At 41.1% G+C, this 22,867-nt stretch overlaps 1 protein-coding gene and 1 long non-coding RNA gene across 8 annotated transcripts in view; one reads left to right on the top strand and one right to left on the bottom strand.

Annotated features, from left to right (window-relative positions):
• Window positions 1-135: 135 nt before the first annotated feature.
• Window positions 136-21,341, bottom strand: LOC125093381 (uncharacterized). Its single transcript, XR_007125224.1, has 3 exons — window positions 20,986-21,341; window positions 19,996-20,136; window positions 136-220 (listed from the first exon to the last, which is right to left on the bottom strand). It is a non-coding gene; the product is annotated as an uncharacterized LOC125093381 (long non-coding RNA).
• Window positions 21,342-21,370: 29 nt separating this feature from the next.
• Window positions 21,371-22,867, top strand: part of LARP1B (La ribonucleoprotein 1B) — a 141,467-nt gene continuing 139,970 nt past the window's right edge. For 2 of the 7 annotated variants that reach the window (XM_047718413.1, XM_047718415.1), the window contains exon 1: window positions 21,563-21,670. Coding sequence is in view for 3 of the 7 variants with exons in the window: in XM_047718411.1 (XP_047574367.1) it covers window positions 21,967-22,459 (493 nt within the window). In the remaining 4 variants the exon portion in view is untranslated. Of the gene's footprint in view, window positions 21,487-21,562; window positions 21,671-21,716; window positions 22,460-22,867 lie in introns of those variants that run through there. The other 5 variants (XM_047718414.1, XR_007125223.1, XM_047718411.1 and 2 more) reach the window with 5 other exon arrangements.

Genomic DNA, 22,867 nt, shown 5'->3' on the forward strand with positions numbered 1-22,867 from the left:
GGGAAGCAGGCTTCTTGCTGAGCAGAGAGCCCGATGCGGGACTCGATCCCAGGACCCTGAGATCATGACCTGAGGCGAAGGCAGCGGCTTAACCCACTGAGCCACCCAGGCGCCCTAGTAGTAGTAGTTCTTATTTTGACTCTCCTGTTTTCTCATTTCTCTGGTTTCCTTTTTCTTGATTTTCTTTGTAGTTTGGAAGCAGCACATCCTCTGCTGCTTTCTGAGAAAGGAATAATAGGAGGTTTTGAAGCTTGTATATTTGAAAATTCTTTTCACCCCCCCCCCCAATTTTATTTAAATTCTAGTTAGCTAAAATACAGTGCAATATTGGTTTCAGGACTAGAATTCAGTGGTTCATCACTTACATACAACACCCAGTGCTCATTATAACAAGTGCCCTCCTAATACCCGCCCCCCATCTAGCCCATCCCCCACCTCCCTCCCTCCAATAACCCTCAGTGTGTTCTCTATTGTTAGGAACCTCTTATGGTTTGTTTTCCTCTCTCTCTCTCCACCATATGTTCATTTATTTTGTTTCTTAAATTCCACATATGAATGAAATCATATGGTATTTGTCTTTCTCTGATTGACTTATTTCATTTAGCATAATATACTCTAGCTCCATCCATGTTCTTAAAATTGGCAAGATTTCATTATTTTTACAGCTTATATATCAATGTTCATAGTAACATTAATTACAAGAGCCAAAAGTGGAAACAACCCAAATATTCACTGATAGATGAATGAACAAACAAATGTGGTACCTATATATAAGGGAACACGATTCAGCTTTAAAAAGGAATGAGGGGCACCTGGGTGGCTCAGTGGATTAAGCCGCTGCCTTCAGCTCAGGTCATGATCTCAGGGTCCTGGGATCGAGCCCCACATCGGGCTCTCTGCTCAGCGGGAAGCCTGCTTCCCCCCTCTCTCTCTGCCTGCCTCTCTGTCTACTTGTGATCTCTCTCTCTGTCAAATAAATAAATAAAATCTTTTAAAAAAATAAAAAGGAATGAAATTCTGGGGCACCTCGGTGGCTCAGTTGGCTAAGTGTCAGACTCTCGGTTTGGCTCAGGTCATGATCTCACAGTTGTGGGATCAAGCCTGGTGAAGGGCTCTGTGCTCAGTTCAGAGTCTGCTCCAGATTTTCTCTCTCTCTCCCTCCCACTCACTCCCTATCTCAAATAAATAAACAAAATCTTACAAAAAAAGAAGGAAAGAAAGAAAGAAAGAAAGAAAGAAAGAAAGAAAGAAAGAAAGAAAAAGGAATGAAATTCTGACACATGCTACGACATGGATGAAACTTGGAAAAAACTAAGTGAAATAAGCCAGTTATAGTACAGTAATATCCTTTCACAGGAAATACCCATACTTTTACTGAGGTTTTTAAATTGCATACTACTGTCCTTGGACAAAACTCTCAAAGCAACATCTAATCATACTCATTTAAAGAGATACTCTAAGATAGTATGATTTCACCCTATATTTTTTTCTCAATTGACTAAAGACTTATATCTGATCTTCCTGTATTTCTTACTTAGATTTTAACTGACAGATGATAAACTAAAAATCTTTATTTTTAAATTGTTCAAAACAAAAGGAAATTTAAAAAAACTTTAAAAAAAATCATCCAACAATAATGGCTAGGAAAAATTTCCTTTAAGATTTCCTAAGATCTTTTAGAAAAGTTAAACATAAAAATTTCAGGTGAAAAGGTAAGATTATATCAGCAAATAAATAACCAAGAAACAGGAGATAATGGAAAATGTCTAGAAACCCATATTTTTTATGTATATAAATATGTATATATTTATACATATATTTTCTTTCTCTGTCAGCTGAGAGGGCCTGGAATCAATGACACCCCAGTAAAAGTATCACATCTAATGCACAGATCTTGGTTTCTTAACTCATAACCTTGAGATCAAGACCTGAGCTGAAATCAAGAGTCAGATGCTTAAACCCAGGCTAAGGTTTTATTTAAATTACAGTTTGTTAACATACAGTGTAACATTAGTTTCAGGCGTGCAATATAGTGATTCCACACTTCCATACGACACCTGGTGCTCATCACAAGTATTCTCCTTAATCCCCATCATGTATTTTATCCATCCCCTCATCCACCTCCCTTCTAGTAATCATCAGTTTGTTCTTTATAGCTAAGAATCTGTTTCTTGGTTTGACTCCCTCTCTTTTTTTTTTTACCCTTTGCTTACTTGTTTTGTTTCTTAAATTCCACATGAATGAAATCATATGGTATTTGTTCTTCTCTGACTTATTTCGCTTAGCATAATACTTTCTAGCTCCATCCAGGTTGTTGCAAATAGCAAGATTTCATCTTTTTGTAGCTGAATAATATTCCACAATATACACACATGTATATAGTATACACATATATATATACACATATACACACACACCCCACATCTTCGACCATTCTTCAATCAATGGACACTTGGGCTGCTTCTGTATCTTGGCTATTGTAGATTGTGCTACTATAAACATTGGGATATATGTATCCCTTTGAATTAGTATTTTTGTATTCTTTGGGTAAATACCTAGTAGTGCAATAGCTGGGTTCTAGGATAGCTCTATTTTGAACTTTTTGAGGAGCCTCCCATACTGTTTTCCAGAGTAGATTGCTGCACCAGCTTGCATTCCCACCAAGAGCACAAGAGGGTCCCCTTTCTCCACATCCTTGCCAGCCCTGTTGTTTCTTGTATTGTTGATTTTATCCATTCTAACAGGTGTGAAGTGGTATCTAATTGTAGTTTTGATTTGCATTTCTCTGATGATCAAGGATTTTGAGTATCTTTTCATGTGTCTGTTGGCCATTTGTATGTCTTCTTTGGAAAAATGTCTATTCATGTCTTTGGTCCATCTTAAACTTGGTTTGTTTTGGGGGTGTTGATATTTATCAATTCTTTATATATTTTGGATACTAATACTTTATTGGATAGGTCATTTGCATATATCTTCTCCCATTCCATATATTGCCTTTTAGGTTTGTTTATTGTTTCCTTTGCTTTGCAGAAGCTTTTCATTTTGAAGAAGCCCTATTAGTATATTTTTGCTTTTGTTCCCTTGCCTCCAGAGATATACCTAGAAAAATATTGCTACTCAGAAAGGTTACTGCCTGTGTTCTCTTCAAGTTTCACATTAGGCATTTCATCCATTTTGAATTTATTTTTGTGTATGGTGTAAGACAGTGGTGCAGTTTCATTCTTTTGATATTGCTGTCCAGTTTTCCCAACACCATTTGTTGAAGAGACTGTCCTTTTTCCTATTGGATATTCTTTCCTGCTTTGTGGAAGATTAATTGACTATATAGTTGGGGTTCATTTCTGGATTTTCTATTCTGTTCTATTGATCTGTGTCCATTTTTGTGCCAGTACCATGCTGTTTTGACTGCTACAGCTTTGTAGTATAACTTGGGAGTCCAGAATTGTGATGCCTCCAGGTTTGCTTTTTTTTTTTAGAACCCATATATTTACTATGACTATCATTCATTCCCATGAAACTCCAAGTGCTGCAACACAAATTATAGACTGATGTTAATTCCATTATAAAACACAATTTTAGGCATGTCTGGGTGGCTCAGTGGGTTAAAGCCTCTGCCTTTGGCTCAGGTCATGATCCCAGGGTCCTGGGATGGAGCCCTGCATCGGGCTCTTTGCTCAGTGGGGAGCCTGCTTCCTCCTCTCTCTCTGCCTGCTTCTCCGCCTACTTGTGATCTCTCTCTCCGTGTCAAATAAATAAATAAAATCTTTAAAAAAATAAAATACAATACAATTTTATAATTAAAAAGTTTTGTGAGTCATTAAAAAAGATATTGTTAGTGGACAAAATCTGTATGGTTTTGAATGACTTATCAACAGTAGCCATTTGTCAAAAAACTTTTTTAAGGTGGCTCCACTTAAAAAGCCACTTAAAAGCCAACGGGGGCTTGAACTCAGGACCGTGAGACCAAGAGTTGCATACTCTGCTGACTGAGCCAGCCAGGTACCCCATCATTTGTCAATTGCTAAATGATCCAATTGCTGCAGAAGAACCATAATCTTCATTATCTGCATAACTCCCCTGATCAGAAAAGTCATATCCTGTCAGCAGTAACAAAATGGCATCAAGAGAATGCATCAAGAGAACAATGGCATCAAAAGAACAAATTATTCTTGTTTAGAATGTTTTGTTTCTAAAACAAACAAACAAACAAACAAAAACAAAAAAAAAAACCCCAAAAACAAAACAAAACAAAAAAAACAACCAAAAGAATGCTTTGGTACTTCCATCTGGCTTCGCCTCACAAAAAAATATTAGGTCAGAACTTAGATATTCAAAACCACTTAGGACTAGAAATCAGTAGTTTTACCTTTACAATGATATATAAAGATATCAATGAGTTATTAATCAAAATTATAAACAGTACGGAAAAATGGATATGTAAATATGCATAGAAAAAATTGGAAGGCTATAGAGTATCAGGGGAGTGAGAATGGAAGGAACAAATTAAACTTATCAATGACCTTATTGCTAAAAATTTTACCATAGCATGTATTATTTCAAACAAACATAAAAAATGTTGACATTTTGTTTTCTTTGAGATTAATGGCTTATGATAAATTTCTAGGAGTGGGATTAGCCTAAAATACCTAAATACTTCTTCAGTGCTAAATATTTTGCCAAACCGGAAAATATATTTTGAATGTTGCAGATGTAACACATCTTCAAGTATTTACTATTTTGGCATACAGTATGGAATTCTGATAAATATTTCTCCTATAAAACGGTGGCAAAGCCTTTTTCCATTATAGCTCCTCTGCACTGTTTTCAGCCACCTGTCTTCTAAAGCAGATAAAACTCGGATATACTGGAAAGTGAATAAAATAGAGAAATAAACTGATGTATTAGTTTTCGAAAAGCTTCCCTAAAACCAGGACAAACCAATCTAATATTTCAAGATAAAAAAAAAGCGAGTTGCATAATTGGTTGCATAGCAGTATATAATACTAAGAAAAACCTTAGCAAAAAAGATACATATTTACAAAGCAAAATGTTATGACCCTGAGAATGTTCTTTTGTATTCCCGAGAAATTGAAAGAATTTTGAGACTGGTAAAGGATTTTGATAATAGAGCAATCCTGAATTATGTGAAGTGGACAGCTCATTAGTTAAAGAACAAATACTAATAATCAGTAAACAAATTAATTGTAGAAATAAACAATAGAAAACAAAACTGATGATCGTTATACTTGCACAGGTAAAATATATATATGGATGAAGACTCACATTTTCTTAATGAAGTTTTAGTGTAAATCAACCCAGTAAATATCAGATTTTATGAAATAACTAATCAGCATAACATGAAATCAAATGCAACTAAAGTGATATTAAAAATTTATGAATTTATAAAAACTTGACAAAATTTAGAACTGCAAATTTGACCTAGTAAAATCAGTCAAAATAAAGGTCTTCTTTAAAAAAAAAAAAAAAGTCTTCTTTTTTTTTTTTAAAGATTTTATTTATTTGTCAGAGAGAGAGGGAGAGAGAGCGAGCACAGGCAGACAGAATGACAGGCAGAGGCAGAGGGAGAAGCAGGCTCCCCGCCAAGCAAGGAGCCCGATGTGGGACTCGATCCCAGGACGCTGGGATCATGACCTGAGCCGAAGGCAGCTGCTTAACCAACTGAGCCACCCAGGCGTCCCAAAAGGTCTTCTTTTCTTTGTTTTGTTTTTTGCTTTTTTAAGGATCTTATTTATTTATTTGACACAGAGAGAGAGTGAGAGCACGAGCAGGCAGAGCAGCAGGCAGGGGGAGAGGGAGAAACAGGTTCCCTGCTTAGGAGAGAATGACACAGGACTTGATCCCTGGACCCCAAGATCATGACCTGAGAAAGCAGACGCTTAACAGACTGAGCCACCTAGGCGTCCCAAAATAAAGATATTCAAAGAAAATTCACAATATAAAATTAAGAGGGACAAGATTTGATCCAACCAAATTATTTTAAAAATTAGTATGAAAATGAAACTGGCTTAACTGCATTATATAAAAAATTGACTAAAAAATTATATTTTTCTTGTAGAACTTGCTCCCAAAAATACTTTGGTAAGTGTTCTAACTAGACCATACATAGTCCTGTAGCTAAGAATTTTGGTCTCTAAGATAAGAGCTACTGAAAGCCATTAAAAGTTTTTTTTTTTTTTTCAGGCGGTGTGGGTGGGGATAGGGTGGAGAAATGTGGAGTTGGGGGAGACTGAATATGATTTAATGTGTTTTAAATAGCTCATGCTCTCTGGCTGTAGTAAGAAGAACTAGTTTGTAGGGAGCCCACAGTCCATGCAAAGGAATCCACTAAAAGGCTATCAAAGTGGTCCAGGTGAGAGATGATGATGGCTACAGTTATGATGGTAATGGATATGGAGAGAGTAGGTGGATTCTAGAGAACATTCTGGTGATGGATTGGTAATGGATTGGAATGGGGGACAAGTGAGTGGTGCCTTTCAAAGAGAGAACCCTGGAACACCAGTGTGAGAGAATGGATCTAGAGGCTAGTCTTGTATATACAGATTTTCAGATGTCTAAAAATAGGTAGTAGGATATATGAATTGGAAGCTCACAGCTTCTGCTCAGAAGTCTGAGCAGAAGGAAAAAACTTGCAATCACTGGTGTTTATATGGTAGCTGAAATACAGGCACAGTTAAGATTTTGAGGAGTCTAGGGAAGGAAAAGGACATAGGACAATATTTCTCAAACTTTTTGGTCTCAGCACTGTTTGTACTTTTAAAACTTGAAGACCCTAAAAAGCTTTTTTTTAAATTAAAATATTTTTATTTATTTGTCAGAGAGAGAGAGAGAGAGAGAGAAAAAGCAGAGCAAGAAGAGCAAGAAGCAGTCAGAGGGAGAAACAGGCTCCTCGCTGAGAAAGGAGCCTGATGCAGGACTTGATCCCAGGACCCCTGGGATCATGACCTGAGCCTAAGGCAGACGCTCAATCATCTGAGCCACCAGGTGCCCCAACCCTAAAGAACTTTTGTTTATGAGTATACATTTATCAATATTAACACATTACAAATTAAAATTTTAATAAATATTTTTATACATTTAACAATAATGATAATAAACCCATTGTGTGTTGTATTAGACTCCTAGGACTGCTGTAAAAAAAAAAAAAAAAGCACCACAAACTGGTGGCTTTAAACAACAGAAACTCTCTCACAGTTCTGGAGGCTTGAAGTCCAGAATTAAGGTGTCTACAAGGCCATGTTCCTTTTGAAGTCTCTAGGGAAGGATCTATCCCAAACCCCTCTCCTAGCTTCTGGTGGTGGAAAGCAATCCTTGCTGTCCCTTGGCTGGTGACAGCATCTCTGCTTCCTTCATGTGGCATTCTCATTTCTGTATCTGCTTCCAAATTTCCTTCTTCTTATGAGGATACCAATAATTGGATCTGGGCTCACTCTATTCCAGTATAATCTCATTCTACCTTGCTTACCTACAAATGAATGTTAACATAAATAAAACTTTTTAATGAAAAATAACTTGGTTTTCAATAATTTTTTTTTTAGTGAATAGTGCATTATTTCAGTTTTGTAAATCATTTTAATATCAAGCTTAATAGAAGACAGCTGGACAGTCTGTTTCTAAATCCTCTTGGTAAGCAAGGCACTGAAGCTCTTGCCCCCTGTAACTTATATTCCCATGCAACTCAATTTTGTCACTAATTTAGTCAAAGGAGGAGCAGGAGGAGAGAAATTCCTCTCAGGGACAGGCTCAGAAGGCAGCACCTGAAACACTTCCTCTGAAGTCTGAAGTTCTGGCTACAGAGTTGTTGTTGGTTTTGTGCTTATAAAGATGCCTTCTAGCTTTCTGGCTAGAAAGCTCATGTTTTCAATTCCTCAAAGAGAGTCAGTTCAGTGGCAAAGCCTGCAGGGATGGGCAAGGCTATGTAGCAGTGCGGCCCCAGCCGGGATGCACATTTTTCCTTTTACAGATGACCTAGGGTCAGACTGGTGACCTGGTCATATCCTTGCTTGTACCCCTGAGAAATCCTTCAAGACGAGGGGACAAACTTTTGTGCAGTTGCTGTTCCTGTGAAGCCTGGCCTTTTGCTCCCTGTTTGAGCCCTCTGCTCACCTCTCGGCTCAAACACTCCAAGAAGAACCACTCTCACCCCATGTCTGCCATTTGCCCTCTGAAACTGGTGAGCAATTTGAGGTCTGAAGGGTCATCAAGGACTCCCCTGTCTTGGCTGATAAGCAGAATGGTCTTGCAGGTTACCTTGGCAACATGTACAATGCTTGTTTGGCCATTACTGTACAGTGAGTACAATAGGGAGGGGCTGGAAGTTGAGTTGATCACCAAAGACCAGTGGCTTAATCAATCATGTCTAAGTGATGAAACCTCCAGAAAAACTCCTATATGGTGGGATTCAGAGAGCTTCCACAAATACACAGTAGTGCCAGGAGGGTGACATGCCCAGAGGGGGCAGGGAAGCTCTGAGTACCTCCTCCTCCATAGTTTATCCTGTGCATTTTTTTCATCTGGCTGTTCCTGAGTTGGATTTGTATCCTTTACAGCAAACTGGTAAGCATAAATAAAGTGTTTCCCTGAGTTCTGGGAACCATTCTAGCAACTTCTCAAACCTAAGGAGGGGGTGTGGTGACTGATTTGTAGTTGGATGGGCAAAAATGTGGGTGGCCTGGGTACTCTACTTGTGGATGATGTCTAAAGTAAGGGCAGACTTGTGGGAATGAGTCCTTTAACTTTGATGTTGGACACTAACTCTGGGTAGTTAGTGTCAGAACTGAATTGAATTGTTGGACACCCAGTTGGTATAGGACGATTAGAGAACTAACAGATTATTGGTGGCTAGTGTCAAAAAACACTCTAGACCTGTCATCAAAATCTGGCGCCTGGGTGGCTCAGCGGGTTAAAGCCTCTGCCTTCGGCTCAGGTCATGATCCCAGGGTCCTGGGATGGAGCCCCACATCGGGCTCTCTGCTCTGCGGGGAGCCTGCTCCCCACCCCCCCGCCTGTCTCTCTGCCTACTTGTGATCTCTGTCTGTCAAATAAATAAATAAAATCTTTAAAAAAAAATCTGTTCCAAATACTCATCTGTTAATGCTGACCTGTAATGAGATTTTATATATTTCAACTTTAACAATGTCTTTTCATACAGACATATCAGGTACTGCATCTATTTCTATTTATTTTTATGCAAATGCTTTTAATTAAACATATTCATCACCATTTGGAAATTTATGGAATTCTATTAGATTCCTCTCGATATTTGCCTTTTAGCAATAGCACAAAGTGATGACAGCACCACATATGGTTCCTCTCACAACGACTCAACTCTGCCTTTGTTTCCCACATTTTTGGTGGGAAAGTGGCCACAGACAATATGTAAATGAATGAGCATGATGTATTCCAATAAAAGTTATTTATGGAACTGAAATTCAAACTTCATATAGCATTTATGTGTCATAAAAATACTTCCTTTTAAATTACCTTCCATTTAAAAAATGTAAAAACCATTCTTAGCTTGCACCTGTATAAAAATAGAAGGTGGTCAGGATTTGACCCATGGGCCATAGTTTGCCAAGTGGTGATCCAGAATATTCATGAAACCCTGAATTATTTTCTAAATAATATATTTTCACTGGCCTTATGATTGTCATGGAATCAAACAGTTAAATAGTGATAAATATAGTTGCTGGTATTTAAGGACTATGTAATAATAGTAAAAACATTTTAAGTCAGAAAAAGAAAGTCAATAGTCTTTCTTATCCTTTGTCTTACCAATGTATGATTTGGTAATGTTTCTAATCATTTGAAAAAATACTGGCTTAGTTATGCAGAACTTCCAAATATTGACATATTTCATTACACAGCATCAAGTTATATTATTAAAATCACTCATCAGAAAAAAAAATCTCTAACCTCTGGGAAGCTGTTGAGGTCGTGCTGTAGTTTCATGTTTTCCAAATTCCAATTTTCTCTCGATAGCTTGAATTTTATCACTGGCAACAAATATCATCAGTTGTTGCCGTTGACATGACAGGTTCACTTCATTCATTTCTAGGAAAATGTCTGCCAGATTATCTAAGCATGAATAAACCTGGTCTGTTGTCAGGTGTTCTTTCAAGTACAAATGGGTTCCATGAAGAAAGGAGCTAGTCCACTTACAACTCAATCTCAGCGCTTTTCTTCAAGACAACCATCATACTTTAATATATAGCAGAAATGAGTTATATATACTTCCTATTTCATCACACAGAATATTAAAAGACTCACATGGTTAAGCTTTAATCGTACTAATAATTTTTATTGTTCCACCAAGGATGTTCTTAGGTGAAACATGCAATTTTTGCTTTTTTGACTACAAATGTGTGGTAGAAGAATACAATGACTGCTAGTGTGGTTTGGTGCCATTGGCTTGATTTGTGCTGAGTTGCTGGCAGATTTACCCACCATTGCTTTTGTGCCAGCTGTACAGATATCAACAAGGGAAAAGGCAAATAATATCCTAGTATTATTATGAAAATAGCTTTGACCTCTCGACCTTAAAGTTTCCCTAAAAGAGTGTCCAACATTCTAAGGGTTTAGGGAGCACAGTTTGGAAATACGCTAACCGAAGACAAAGTCTTGGGTATCTCTACCAATAGTTAATGTTTAGGCAAAGAAGAATTAAAGAGGTAGACTGAGAAGTGGCCAGAAAGGCAGGAATTGAACAATGAGAATGTGATATCAGGGAGGCAGGGAGAAGAGGAACAACCAGGAACTAATGGAAAAACAGAAATTGTACCACAAAAATCAGTAGCTATGTATATATGAATCTCACTCAAATGTAGTGGGAATTTATTGATTATCTTACACTGATGGATTATAAAATATGAATCCATTTGATCTTGTTTCTAGGGGATAATGACACTAAAACCATAGAGAAGGAAATGCAATCCTAGCACCCCATATTGTTATGGAGCGAGGAATATCTACACACTCATAAAATAAAGCTGTTTATGGATGCTTACATTTTTAGAGCCAATCTATGAACAAAGCATAAAGAAGACATTATGGTTACATAATATACATAATGATCACTCTTGACAATGTAAATGAAAGGAAAAAATATCGTCCATAATATGTTATACTCTCAAACACTGTCAGTGTTAGTGTAAATTAGTACAAAAGTTTGGAAAATGGCTGGGCAATATCTAGAATGGATTAAGACATATGTACTCTATGATTCAGAAATTCAAAATGATATAGTACTTACAGTATGATCTCATTTATATATAGTTTTAAAAACTAGGCAAATCTATGGAACACATTATTAGGTGATAAACCATAAAGATAAGTAAGAAAGTGATTTTCTCCTTTAGGGGAGGGGGAAAAGTGTTGTGTATAGGAAGGGACACATGGGGGTTCTAATTCTTTTTTCTTAAAAGATTTATTTATTTGAGAGAGACAGAGAGAGAAGTCATGCACACAAGTGGGGAGAGGGGTAGAGGTGGAAAGAAAGAAAGAAAGAATCTCAAGCAGACAACTCTTGGAGTGGAGAACCCCACATGGGCTTGCTCCCATAACCCCAAGATCAAAACCTGAGCTGAAACCAAGAGTAGGATGCCAAACCAAATGAGCCACCCAGGTGCACCTGGGGGTTCTAATTCTTAACTGGTGTAGCCATTACATGGTTGTCCACTTTACCCATTAACTTGTATATTTGTGGATTTTTACCTTTGGGGGGCACTTTTCTGTGTATGCTTTATTTCACAATAAAAAGGGTTTAAGATGTTAATACAAAGAAAACAAAAACTAGGATCTAGAACAAAGGGTTGGGTCTTATATTCTTACTCTACAGAGCAAGGATACAAGAGATTCTACCTAAACTTGATAGAATAGTCCTGGGTCCTGGGATCGAGTCCTACTTAGGGCTCCTGCCTCCTTCTCCCTCTGCCTGCTGTTCCCCCTGCTTGTGTGTGCTCTCTCTGACAAATAAACAAACAAAATATTAAAAAAAAATAAAATTGATAGAATACTCAAGTAAACAGTCAAGTATATTAGTTAAAGTAAACCACAGAAAAAACCCACAAACATCAAAAACAGAAAGGGAATGGAGGATGGGCTCATGTAAGTGTGTTAAATCTTCATGTTTTATAGTGGCAGGTCAAAAGTTCAAAGAACTGACTTTAGGGATTAGGATTCAGTAATGTATAACTTTTTTCCCACCAAATAAACAATGTTGTACCATCTGGATTTACCATATACACAGATTAACTGGATTATAAAAAGCAAATCGCCACAAGCTACTTTTTAGTATTGCTGAACAAGTTTAAGGAAAATGAAAAGAAGTATAGTATAGTGGTTAAGAATATGAAATAGGGGGCGCCTGGGTGGCTCAGTGGGTTAAGCCGCTGCCTTCATGATCTCGGGGTCCTTGGATCAAGTCCCGCGTCGGGCTCTCTGCTCAGCGGGGAGCCTGCTTCCCTCTCTCTCTCTCTCTCTGCCTGCCTCTCCGTCTACTTGTGATCTCTCTCTGTCAAATAAATAAATAAAATCTTAAAAAAAAAAAGAATATGAAATAGGAAATACAGAGAACTACAGAGCAAGATTGGTTGGGTTTAAATTTTTGTTAGCACTTTCTAACTGTATGATCCTGGACAAGCCATTTATCTACTTTGTCTCCGTTTTCTCATCTGAAAATGGAGGAAATAATCATCTCTATTTTATATCACTGTTTTGAGGACTAAGTTAACATATGCAAAGCACTTAGAATAGTGTCTAGTATGTGTGTATTCTTAACTATTAGCTACCATTCAATTTTGATAAATGAAGCTGGAGGAAAAGAAAGATGAAGACTGAAAATCATCCAATGGATTTATTAATATGTAGGTCATAGGTCATTGGTACTTTTTTAGGATTTTATCTATTTTTTTTGACAGAGAGAGATCACAAGTAGGCAGAGAGAGGGGGTAAGCAGGCTCCCCACTGAGCAGAGAGCCCAATGTGGGGCTTGATCCCAGGACCCCAGGATCATGGCCTGAGCTGAAGGCAGAGGCCTAACCAACCCACTGAGTCACAGGCACCCTGGTACTTTTAATGATATGGTTGAATATGAAGCCAGAAGCTAGACTGAAAACAAAGAAAAGAAACAGATACATACTTAAGTATTTATAGGAAAATTTTGTGATTCTAGGATTTACTTTAAAATATTCCAGGAAAAAAAAACTAGTGTGTGTGTGTGTGTGTGTGTGTGTGTGTGTGTGTGTGTGTGTTTGGAAGTCGTAGTAGGCAGAAAATAACAGTTCCCCTAAAAATGTTCTAATCTTTTGAACTAGTGCCTTAAAAGGCAAAAGGGATTTTGTAGATGTGATTACATTAAGGATCTTGAGATGGAGAGATTATCCTGGATTACAGGACACAGATGGTTCTAATCTAATGGTATTTTGAAGATGGAGGCCTAAGAGAGAGGCAAAGGGAGATCTGACCATAGAGGAAGTCAGAGAAATGTGATGTAGAAGGACCTAACCCACCATCACTGCCCTTGAAGATGCAGGAAGGGACCTCTGGCCAAGGTATGTGGGCAGACTCTAGAAGCTCGAACAAACAAGAAAACGGAGTCCCTTCCTAGAGGCTACATAAGGGAACATAGCCCTGACAATACCTTGATTTTAGCCCAATGAGACCCATGTTGGACTTCTAACCTACAGAACTGTAAAATAATAAATTTGTGTTGTTTGAAGTCACTAAATTTGTACGAGTTTGTTATGGCAGCAATAGAAAACTAATACAGGGGTGTATATAAATGAAACAAAAATGGCAAAATGTGGTTGTTAAAGTTGGATAATAGGTAAATGAGAGTTCATTGCAATATTCTTTCTACTTGTGTTTATATTTGAAAACTAAATGAGAAAATAAAATAATTATTTTCTCTTCAATGATGAACTTAAAGAAATTGATGCATTAAATATCAAATACGAGTTATCGTTCTTTAATGAATAATGTTACTGTTAAGTGAATTAGATTCTGGTCTTCATTGATCTACATATTCTTTATCTATAGGTAAGGTTTTTTTTTTTTTAAAGATTTCATTTATTTATTTGATAGCCAGAAATTACAAGTAGGCAGAGAGAGAGGAGGGGAAGTAGGCTCCCTGCTGAGCAGAGACTCCCCCCTCCCCCATGCTGGGGCTCGATCCCAGGGCCCTGGGGTCATGACCTGAGCCGAAGGCAGAGGCTTAACCCACTGAGCCACCCAGGCACTCCTAGATTTTTTTTTTTTTTTTTAATTTGTCAGAGAGAGAGAGCAAGCACACGTGCATGCACAAACAGGAGTAATGGCAGGCAGAGGGAGAAGGCGGCTCCTCACGAGCGAGGAGCGTGATGTGGGGCTCAATCCCAGGAATCTGGGATCATAACCTGAGCCAGAGGCAGACACTCAATGGACTGAGCCACCCAGGCACCCTTAATTTAGCGCTTTTTTAAAAAAGTGAAATGGAACAGAATAGATCACATAAGAATGTGTTCATTTAGTAAGGATAAGTAGAGCTTTGTAAAACCTCTGGTTCAATTGTACATATCAACTCATGAGGTATGAAATCCACTGCACAATGCATTCTGCCTCTCTAAGTGCCTAAATAGACCAGTTCACCAGTGTGTCCCTAGGGCCCAGTCTAGTTTTCAGTGAACCTTTATTCACTTGATTAAAATAAGCCAGAAGTATTAAGAAGCTGAGAAGAACTTTTTCTTAATTTCTACACAAAGCTTATCTTTTCCTTCCTTCCTTCCTTCCTTCCTTCCTCTCTCTCTCTTTTTTTCTAAAAATATTTTATTTATTTGAGAGAGAGAGAGTGAGAAAAAGCATGTCCCAGGGGAGGGTCAGAGGGAGAAGCACTGCCCCCACCCCCAGCAAAGGGCCCAAATGCAGGACTCGATCCTTGGACTTCAGGATCATGACCTGAGCCAAAGGCAGACACTTAACTAACTGAGCCACCCAGGTGCCCTGAAAGCTTATTTTTTCTGATGTCAACCACTGAAGTTCATCTGAATTTGAATTTAAAGATCTCATCTTTGTTGTGTGCTAGCGTTAGAAGATTTCTTCTCCATTAGCGCCCACGGTTCTTGGTCATCCCACTTCAAAGAATGAAAAGGTAGACCAGACAAAGAATGGTGGGCAGCAAAGTAGGGTTTATTGAATGATAATAAAGTTTATTGAATGATAGAGTACAAAGCTCCCTAAGCGGGAGGGGACCCTAGAGGGTTGTCATCAGAGTTCCTTCCATCCTTTCTTTTTTTTTTCTTTTCTCTTTGCTTTTTTTTTTTTTTTCTTTTGCCCTTAGAGCTTCTAAATGTAAGGGGTTTTTAAGGGCTTGTTGGAGGCTGTTTTAATCTAATTAGCCTGTGCCTATCATCTAATCAGTTTTTGTCATCAATCTATCACATGGAGAAGGGTAGAGTGATCCTTCCGGATGGTGTAAAATCTTTTTAAGGGTAGTTCCCAACATGGGTACCTGGGTGGCTCAGTTGGTTAAGCGACTGACTTTGGCTCAGGTCATGATCCTGGAGTCCCAGAATCAAGACCTGCATCAGGTTCCCTGCTCAGTGGGGAGTCTGCTTTTCCCTCCAAACTTCCCCCCGCTCATGTTCTGTCTCAAATAAATAAATATGATCTTTTTAAAAAAAGAAAAATGTGGTTCCCTCTTACGGTGGAGGGGCCCCTTTGTTCCTGCCTGCCTTTCTTCCACCTACCCTTTATCACTAGTATTTATAAGGCTATACGAATATTAAATATAAATGGATAGTAGGAAGAATTTAGACAGATTACTAACCTTAATGTTTGAAAGTTCTGTTCTTTGCGAAGTGGGGAAGAAAAAGTTATGCTTCCTTCAGTTTATAGTTTATTTTTAGAATATTTTTAAAAAGATTAATATTACTTCCTATTACTTGTATCATTACAAGTTATTGTAAAAGAAAAAAGACTAAATAATGTGACAATAAAGACACAGAGTTTAGAATATCAACCTTAGCCATTATTGGCTGAGAGTTCTTAGACAAGACACTTGTGTTTAGAGTTTCTACTTCTGTTACACTAGTCTATTAAAACCTACCTAAAAAGTAGAGAGCAACCCACTTAGGAACAGCAATCTGGTTGAAAGGTTGCCTAGATTTGTTTTGAACCTATGTTTGTATAGCAAGTGCAGTGTTTTTACCTACCTGTATGATACAGTTAAGTAAAAATAGAGCAAAAATTAAACAATTTCTAAAGCTAATTTTCACTGTAACTTGATATTTATTTACTTTGATTGATATTTATTTACTGGAAAGAAGGTACAAAGCCTTTCAAACACACATTAGTATTGACCCTGCTTTGAAGGCTAAACATAACTGGAAGTATGCAGTACTTATGGGTGGCTCAGTTGGTTAAGTGGCTGTCTTTGGCACTGGTCAAGATCCTAGGGTCCTGGAATGGAGACCTGAGCCCTGCATCAGAATCTCTGCTTCAGAGGGAGATTACTTCTCCCTCTCCCTCTCTTTCTCCCCGAACTCCTCCACTCCCCGCACCGCACTCAGCTTGTTCTTTCTCTCAAAAAATGAAGTAAGTCAAGCAGAGAGAGTCGATTATCATATGGTTTCGCTTATTTGTGGAGCATAAAAAATAACACAGAGGACATGGGGAGATTGAGAGGAGAAGGGAGTTGAGGGAAATTGGAGGGGGGGAGATGAACCATGAGAGACTCTGGACTCTGAAAAACAATCTGAGGGTTTTGAAGGTGTGGGGATGGGAGGGTGGGGGAGCCTGGTGGTGCGTATTATGGAGGGCACGTATTGCATGGAGCACTGGGTGTGGTGCATAAACAATGAATTCTGTTATACTGAAAAGAAATTAAATAAATTAAAAAAATAATTAAAAATGAATAAAATATTTTTTAAATCAATCTTTTAAAAAGTGGCTACTTTATGAGAAGTTCAAAAAAATCTCTGAGTTCAGTTTTATCTTCTCCTTGGACTGCAGGATTTTGAAATGATTTATATCTAATACATTCTTTGAAACTTCTCTAGCATACAGTACAGCTATTTGTACATTGGGTTTTTACCAGCTTGAACCTATATTGCACTGGTAATAATAACAAAGATCTTGATGTTCTCATGGGACTTTAATTTCCTAAGACACCAGGATGAGGAGGAGAAGGAGTGGGTTCAATCATCTGACAATATATAAGCATACTCTAAACAGGAAAAACAAGATTCATCTTTTATTTTATTTTTTTTAAAGATTTTATTTATTTATTTGACAGAGAGAAATCACAAGTAGGCAGAGAGGCAGGCAGAGAGAGAGGAGGAAGCAGGCTCCCTGCTGAGCAGAGAGCCCGATGCGGGGCTCGAACCCAGGACCTGGGATCATGACCTGAGCCGAAGACAGCGGCTTAACCCACTGAGCCACCCAGGCGCCCCAAGATACATCTTTTAAAGGCTCATTTGAACAACAGGATCACCAAGTTTGTGTATGGATAGTTACTTTAGGTGTTTTACAACTTCTGAGGGTCCAGAGAACCATTCTCCCTTCTTTGAAAAGACAACCTTATATCAGTTTTCCATTACCAAAAAAATAAATAAGCCAGGCTTCTCAGTGGTTCAGTAAAATTAAGGTCATTTCCTCAGGTTAAGTCTGTGAATTTAAAAGCAGTAAAAATAGGTAGTCTCACTGAGCCAAGGTTTTTGGTAAGCATTTTACAGTTGGTATCTCATGTAACCTTTGCAGTTTTATCAAATAGATCTAAATGAAGGCAGAGAGGCCAATTAAGAGGGTGTGACAATATTACACAAGCATGGCGCATCCTGGAGTAGGATGGTGGCAGTGGAGAAAGCAGAACTTGACACTGAGGAGGTACTGGTCTTGGTGAGTGCCTAAAACACTGCCTGGCAGATGCCTGAGAAATATTTGTAAAGGAATGAATTATGGAGAGTGAAGGTGAGGTGAAAAGATGACTCCTGGGTTATAGGGATTGGAATGTAGTGCCATTCACTAAAATAGGGAAAAGGAAGAAAACTTGGTTAAAGGAGGTACCTCTCTCACATTCCTATTAACTAGCTCTCCCAACCTAATTGTTTTGAGGGTAGTTTTTGAACCAAATAACTTGTTCCTCCAGGATAGATGGGGACCCTATTCAAGGGAAATAATCCATAGGAAGATGGATAATGATTTGGCTACAAAAAATAAATTGAGCCAATCCATCTTTCTTCCCTGGTTTTGAACTAAGAAGCAGAGGCCAAATGACTTAACATAATGGAGTTTCAGCCAAGGCAAATTAGGTCAAAGTCCCATCAAAAACTGGACAGGAGCACCTGGCTGGCTGTCCGTGGGGTATGTGACTCGTGATCTCAGGGTTGTAGGTTTGAGTCTCACAATGGGTGTAGAGATTGTTTAAAAATAAAAGCTTAAAAAATCGAATGGAAAGCTTAAACTGCATAATTTTTAGAATAGAGTTAATAAATATTGACTTACAGAGGTGCAGCCCAAGAGTGAGGGAAACCAGCAAGAGATAATGCAATATCCCAAGGACTAGCAGTTATTACTAGGCTGGAAGGGACAAAGGGAAGAATTGGAGAGATTAACTGAAAGGAGGTTCTGCAATTAATCCTGGGTGAACATGGAATTCATGAGCTTGGGGAATATGGACTTCGACCTCACTATCTTCTGTCCTTCTATCTCTTGTGGATACTTCTTGCCTGAACCCACTGAGATACCAAGAACTATGAGGGAATCCATTGGTGCAATCTGGACAGGTCAGCTCTGGCTGGCACAAGGGCAGGAAAAGGGTGGAGAGGCAAAGAGAAGATAGGTGAAGTTGTTTCCAAGAGGCAGTTATGCGGAAATAGGAGTTATTAATATGTATTTAAAAGAGAGACAACAATGATCCCAGGGTCCTGGGATCGAGCCCCGCATCGGGCTCTCTGCTCAGCGGGGAGCCTGCTTCCTCCTCTCTCTCTCTGCCTGCCTCTCCGCCTACTTGTGATTTCTGTCTGTCAAATAAATAAATAAAATCTTTAAAAAAAAAAAAGAGAGACAACAGGGCGCCTGGGTGGCTCAGTGGGTTAAGCTGCTGCCTTCGGCTCAGGTCATGATCTCAGGGTCCTGGGATCGAGTCCCGCATCGGGTTCTCTGCTCGGCGGAGATCCTGCTTCCCTCTCTCTCTCTCTGCCTGCCTCTCCATCTACTTGTGATCTCTCTGTGTCAAATAAATAAATAAAATCTTTAAAAAAATTATTTAAAAAGTTATAAAAAAAAGAGACAACAAATTGCCAACTCCCTTCACTGACATTAGTGGTACTGCATTACAGTGATGATCCCCAAATATCAACTATTAAATTCTTTTTATTTTTTTAAGATTTCTTGTATTAGAGAGAGAGAGAGAGCCTGCGTGCACACACAGGCAGGGGGAGTAGCAGAGGGAGAGGGAGAAGTAGGCAACCTGCTGAGCAGGGAGCCTGATTGGATTCCGGGCTGGATCCCAGGACTTTGAGCCAAAGGCAGACACTTAACCAACTGAGCCACCCAGATGCCCTCCAACTGATGAATTCTTTAGAGACCTTTTGGGTACACATTTACCCTCCAGTTCTCCTCTTCCTGCAAACACAACCTATTTCCAAAAAGGTCCTCTGTGTTTCTTCAATAAAGCACCTTTACAATTCACTTCAAAACAAAACAAAACAGTAAGCAACAAACAAAACCACCAACTATGGTTAGGTAGCCCATATGAATCAAACTTTGGAAATCCATTCCATAACCTTTTCTTCAACAGAGTCAGCCTTGGGCGCCTGGGTAGCTCAGATGGTTAAGCGTCTGCCTCCGGCTCAGGTCATGATCCTGGAGTCCGCGATGGAGTCCCACATTGGACTCCCTGATCAGGTAGGGGGGCCTGCTTCTTCCTCTGCCCCTCTCTCTCTCCCTCTGTCCCTCATGAATAAATAAATAATATCTTTAAAAAATCAGTCTTTAATTCACCTGTATTTAAATAGATGGTAAAGAGATGCCTGGCTGTCTCAGTCAATTAAGCCGCTGCCTTCAGCTCAGGTCATGATCCCAGGGTCCTGAGCTAGAGTCCCAAGTCGGGAATCTTTGCTCAGCAGGCAGCCTGCTGAGCTTCTGTAAACAAAAACCAGCATTACCTGGCAGGACTCCAAAAGGCTCATTGTAGCAGGAGGAGCAGCTAGTAGATAAGTTAACAAAACAAAGCTTTACCCAGGAGGCCAGTAAAGATGGCGCCTCCTTGAGAATATAGGTAAGTACAATACTTATTTAACTGGTAATGTGTTCCGAAAGTTCCTTAGGGTCAGATGAATTGGAAACCAGTGATATGGAGAACAAGAAAGGTCTTATTTACAAGTAGTGTACGAGTAGCTTACTAACCTTAGGGAATTAAAAAATTATGCCTAGTACAACTTCTGAGTAAATAGAAACATTAATCTCAAGTTTAATGTGACTGAAGTGAGATCCCTGGGAGAAGAGTCCTGTATAAGCTCTCTGCCTAGTTTGGAAGCCCTAAATGAGGCCAGGAAGGATCCATTGCCAAGTGCATACAAATGGTGTATTTATTTTCTGATGGGTGTCCCTTGATGAAAAAAATTTTCACTGGGTCAAACCCATTTTAAGCGACCTTGCATAACATTTAGTAACTTATAAATCCAGCCCATGAAATCAATATTATCACTCACTGAATTTCAGAGCCAAATAGAAAGCTCCTACTGGAGTTAAAACATATTTGTACCTTTTAAACATATCCATTCCAGGAAAAAATATTAGGAAACATGGTTAATTTGTAAACAGGTGTTATCTCTACAAATTAAAGGAAGATGTAACAAGAAGTCGGCGAAATATTAACCATTTGTTTTACTCAAAAGCACTTTAAAAATATTTCGGTTCGAAGGTAGAAATGAAGGAGGGAAATACACTAAACCAATTGCCTGGGCAAAGGTTTCATAAACAGTTACCTACAAATTACACAATTTCCATTCTGGATGTGGCTCAGGACTACAAATGATCGAGGTGCCCCAAAATCTCAGGTGGAAACTTTTTCACCGGGCGAAGCAACTGACACAGAGGACAAAACGGCCCCGTCCGGGACCCTAGCTCGTAGCGAAGCGGCCCAAGGTTGTCGGCAGAGACCACCCCTTCTGGAGTCAATTTCGCGTCCTGGCCTGGGGCATAAGCGACCGCCCCCGCCCGTCCGGCCCCACTTGTGTAGGCCGCCCCGCCCCTCGCCCGCACCCGGCAGGGCACAGCGCCACTGCGCGGCGAGTCACAGAGGCCCCGTGAGCGCCCCGCCCCTGCTTGCCGCAGTCAGGCTGCGGTAGCCCGCGAGCCGCGGAATCGTCCAATTCTTCCTCCCTCCCCTCGGCTGGCCGCTGGGGCGGGGCCGGCCCTTAGGCCGGGCGGCACCCGGACGGGCTAGTCAGTCAACCACCGCAGGCGGCGGCCTGGCGAGGGCAAGAGCGGGTGAGTAGCCACGTCACGCTCCTTCGCGAGGCCCCGCCCCCGCTCTGTCTTCTGGGACCGCCCCTTCCACGCCCCCGCCTCCGCCCCCGCGAGCTGTTACCGGCTGTAGGGGCACGCGGCTCCTTGACTCCGCTAGAGGTCCTCCAGCCCTTACTCGTAGCGCCTCCGCGGCTGCCCGCGCCAGGTGAGGGCTCGCGGCTCCCGGCTGCGGCGCCCGGCGCTTGTTGGCTGGCTCTGGGCGTGCGCCTGTGAGGCGGGCTGGGCCGGCGGGCGGTTAGCGCTCCGTTCCACGCGGGGAGGGGCGGCACGCCGGGCGCTGCACGGCGTCGGCCGACGCGGGCGGCGGTGGCGGCGGCGGCGGCCGGGCTTTCGGGTTTTCTGTCCCAGGCCGGAGCCAGTCGGTTCCCCGGCGGAGAGACGGGCAGTCGGGCTCCCTGGCCCCGGGCCCCCCCCGGCGGGGGCGGCTGGGGCAAGTGGACGATGTCTACTCGCGCCGCGGTGCCTGCCGCTCACTCTCGGGAGGAGCCACCCGCGGTGGCTGCTGAGGAGTCGCTGTTGGTAACGGCGAGTCGGCAGGCCGAGCGGCTGTCCCCGCCCGAACGGGAGGGCAAGGAGGCGGCGAGTGAAGAGAGGGCCGCGACAGCCATCATCGCGGGTGCGCGAGGAGAGCCGTCACCGGCGCTGGTGCTAGGGCACAGCGTGCCCCAGGCGGCCGTGCCCGTGAGACCCCTGGCGCTGCACCTGGCGCACAAGGCGCGCGGGCCCGGGGGTCCCTTTGGCGGGGAACCCCCGCCACCCCTGCCGAGGGACCCGCCGGCCGAGGACGCCCTGGTGGATGAGGCGGCGACTGGCCCCGAGGAAAAGCTGCAGCCGCCGCCGCCTAAGGAGAACCCCTGGACCAAAAAGCCTCTCCAGCACCTGTCCCCTGCTGGGACGGGACCGACACCTTCCCCACTGGAAACCCTCGAGGCAGGTCTGTGGTTTTTGTGGTGGGCAGTGGGAGGGTGTGTGCAGGGGTGATTCGTTTGGCTGTAGAGGCTGTCGTGGGACTGGGGGAGGGGCAGGCTTCCTTTCCCTGACAGTCGGAGGTATTTTGTTCCAAGGTGTCATTCACTCTGCCTATTTACATAAATGGACATCTGGGAAGGGAGCGGCAGGAAGAGGTGGGACCTCGGGTTCTCCTTGGCTGGTGGGGGCACTGCGGGAGTAACCTAGCGGAGCCGCTCGGCTGGCGCGGCCTCCATTGAGATTTGCCCCCCCCCCCCCCCCGCCAAACGTGGTAGTGACTTGGGAAAGCTAACTTTAGGTAGATAGTGCTGTTCGTTCTATAGAAGGTTTTTGTGGATTTGTAAGGAAAAACGCGGGGTGGGGGTGAAGCAAG

This window comes from Lutra lutra, chromosome 2 (genome assembly GCF_902655055.1).
Source record: "Lutra lutra chromosome 2, mLutLut1.2, whole genome shotgun sequence".
Taxonomy (NCBI): Eukaryota; Metazoa; Chordata; class Mammalia; order Carnivora; family Mustelidae; genus Lutra; species Lutra lutra.